Source organism: Protobothrops mucrosquamatus, unplaced genomic scaffold (assembly GCF_001527695.2).
Source record: "Protobothrops mucrosquamatus isolate PMUCROS unplaced genomic scaffold, P.Mucros_1.0 scaffold_25, whole genome shotgun sequence".
NCBI classification, from domain to species: Eukaryota; Metazoa; Chordata; class Lepidosauria; order Squamata; family Viperidae; genus Protobothrops; species Protobothrops mucrosquamatus.
In genome coordinates, this window is record NW_015386101.1 from 332027 (window position 1) to 334166 (window position 2140).

Below are 2140 nucleotides of genomic sequence, written 5' to 3' on the forward strand. Positions count from 1 at the left end.
TCGAACTCCAGACTGTGGGCAGAGTCAGCCTGCAATACTGCATTCTCACCGCTGCACCGCCAGGGCTCTTACAAACAAATGGATGGATCTTACTCTCCAAAGACGAGTTCCACTGGCAAAAAGAAGTAGCACTGTATTTACACTCTCGGATTTAGTCAAGAAAATGGCAAACATTTTATATATAAAAAAAAAACCTAAACTTTCCCCGCCCACCAAAGTTGCTTTCCCTAACTTCTAATATTTAGCCCTTATTTTCCTAGCATCGATCAGTACCAGCTGCTGTAATAGATGTAGCTTCTGTTAAGTAGCCAGGATGTAGAGAAAAAAAAACAGTCACAAGTAACTACAGTGTTTAATATTGACACTGCGAGGCTTTTGTTCCCGTTCGTGTCCAAAAAAGCCAAGTTCGGGTCTTAAAATGGGTACCATTCGGATCCTAAACTGGCAGAAGCAGTGAAGGAAACGACGAAGGGACGCCGTTACGATCCGCCGCGTCCCAGTCTTTTTACAGCTGACCCACTTCTTCCGTTACTCCATCCTCACGGCAGGAGGAAAGCAGCCGTCAGACTTTTGCTCTGCAGCAATTCCAGGCTCTGCTCCGTCGTTCAAATGACCTGATTTCGGTGTGCAAAAAAAAAAAAAAAAACCTAACCAAGGGACCAATCCGTGCCTTCTCTTCTTCACACTTTGGATTGCCTCTCATCTGTCCATTCCTGTTTCGTGTTTTGCAGAGCTTGAGTTCTTTGCTCGTCTACCTGAACGTAGTCCACTCGTTGTTCTTCCGAGAGGAAAGGTTTCTGCAAAATGAAGGCAATAAAACGTAAATATAAGGGCCTAGGGCAGTGTTTCTCAACCTTGACAACTTTAAGGCATGTGAACTTCAACTCCCAGAATTCCACAGCCAGCATAGCTGGCTGTGGAATTCTGGGAGTTGAAGTCCACATGCCTTAAAGTTGTCAAGGTTGAGAAACACTGGTCTAGGGCAGTGGTGGCGAACCTATGGCACATGTGCCACAGGTGGCACGCAGAGCCCTCTCTGTGGGCATGAGCGCCGTCGCCCCAGTCCTAGGCCTTCAGCTGGGTTTTATAAAACCTTTCCGCTTTAGGCCTCCGCCGCCGTTTGCAAAAAAAAATAAATGGTTCAATCAATCAGTCAATTTCAACTTCTCGCGGGGAAAAAAAAGATCTCGTAAAGTTGGAATTGATTGATTGAACTTTTTAGTCTCACCCAGTCTGCCGTTACCACCGCAGCCACACCCACCCAATTGGCCACACCCACCCAATGGCCACATCCACCCAATGGGCCACGCCCAGCCAATGGGCCACACCCACCTGGCACCCGACGATGCATAAGTGGGTTTTGGGTTGCAGTTTGGGCACTCGGTCTCTAAAAGGTTCACCATCACTGCTCTAGGGAAATGCTAGGGTTACATCCCTTATCCCCTTATTAGGCAGGAAAGCCTAGTTTCAGATATGAAGGTCCAATTAAACTGATTTATTACTACTCATGCCTGTGCATAGGAATCTTCTCAACTAACAGTTAGCATCTGCTTGGCGTTAGATACGGGTCAAAGGAATTCAAGGGAGGTTGGACGTCGCTTGTGGCTACACAGGGATTCTAGGCTGATCCCTCTTTTAACTCCACCCCCAAGTCCTGCCACTCATTCTCCTACATCTCTCCTCTTTCACATCCTTAGTGGCTTTTCCCTCCCATCTTGAAGATGGAGAAGACATCAATTGGAAAGTGGAACATTTCAACTTGTCCCGATTTGTCACCTTGTCCCTCAAGGGAACAAATCAAGGGAATCCATAAACTGGAGATTCATGAAAAACATTTGGTTTTAGATGAAAAAAAATGTTATCCCCCACGTATGTGCTTTGATGGGTCAAGGTCAGAATGAATTTCAACTCCAGAGAGTTTCATCTAAAATATGCCCCGTTCTGGGTGCAAAAACCAAATACAAAGATAGCTACTTCCCCCTGTGGAAATTGCTCTTAGGATGGAGAAATTCACTCCTGCTTTCTATAATTTTTGCATTTTTTTTCATGGACAACTTTATTTGTTTATCATTTCCCAATCTATTTAAAATTATTTCTGCTTAGAAGTCTGCATTTACATTTTCATACCCTTGGACTGCAA

At 45.0% G+C, this 2140-nt stretch overlaps 1 protein-coding gene across 1 annotated transcript in view; it reads right to left on the reverse strand.

Moving 5' to 3' along the window:
• Nucleotides 1-649: 649 nt before the first annotated feature.
• GAB3 (GRB2 associated binding protein 3) overlaps nt 650-2140 on the reverse strand; it is a 125696-nt gene continuing 124205 nt past the window's right edge. Inside the window, exon 9 of the mRNA XM_029287381.1 lies at nt 650-797. Coding sequence (XP_029143214.1) covers nt 681-797 — 117 coding nt within the window. The 3' untranslated portion in view covers nt 650-680. The remainder of the gene's footprint in view (nt 798-2140) is intronic.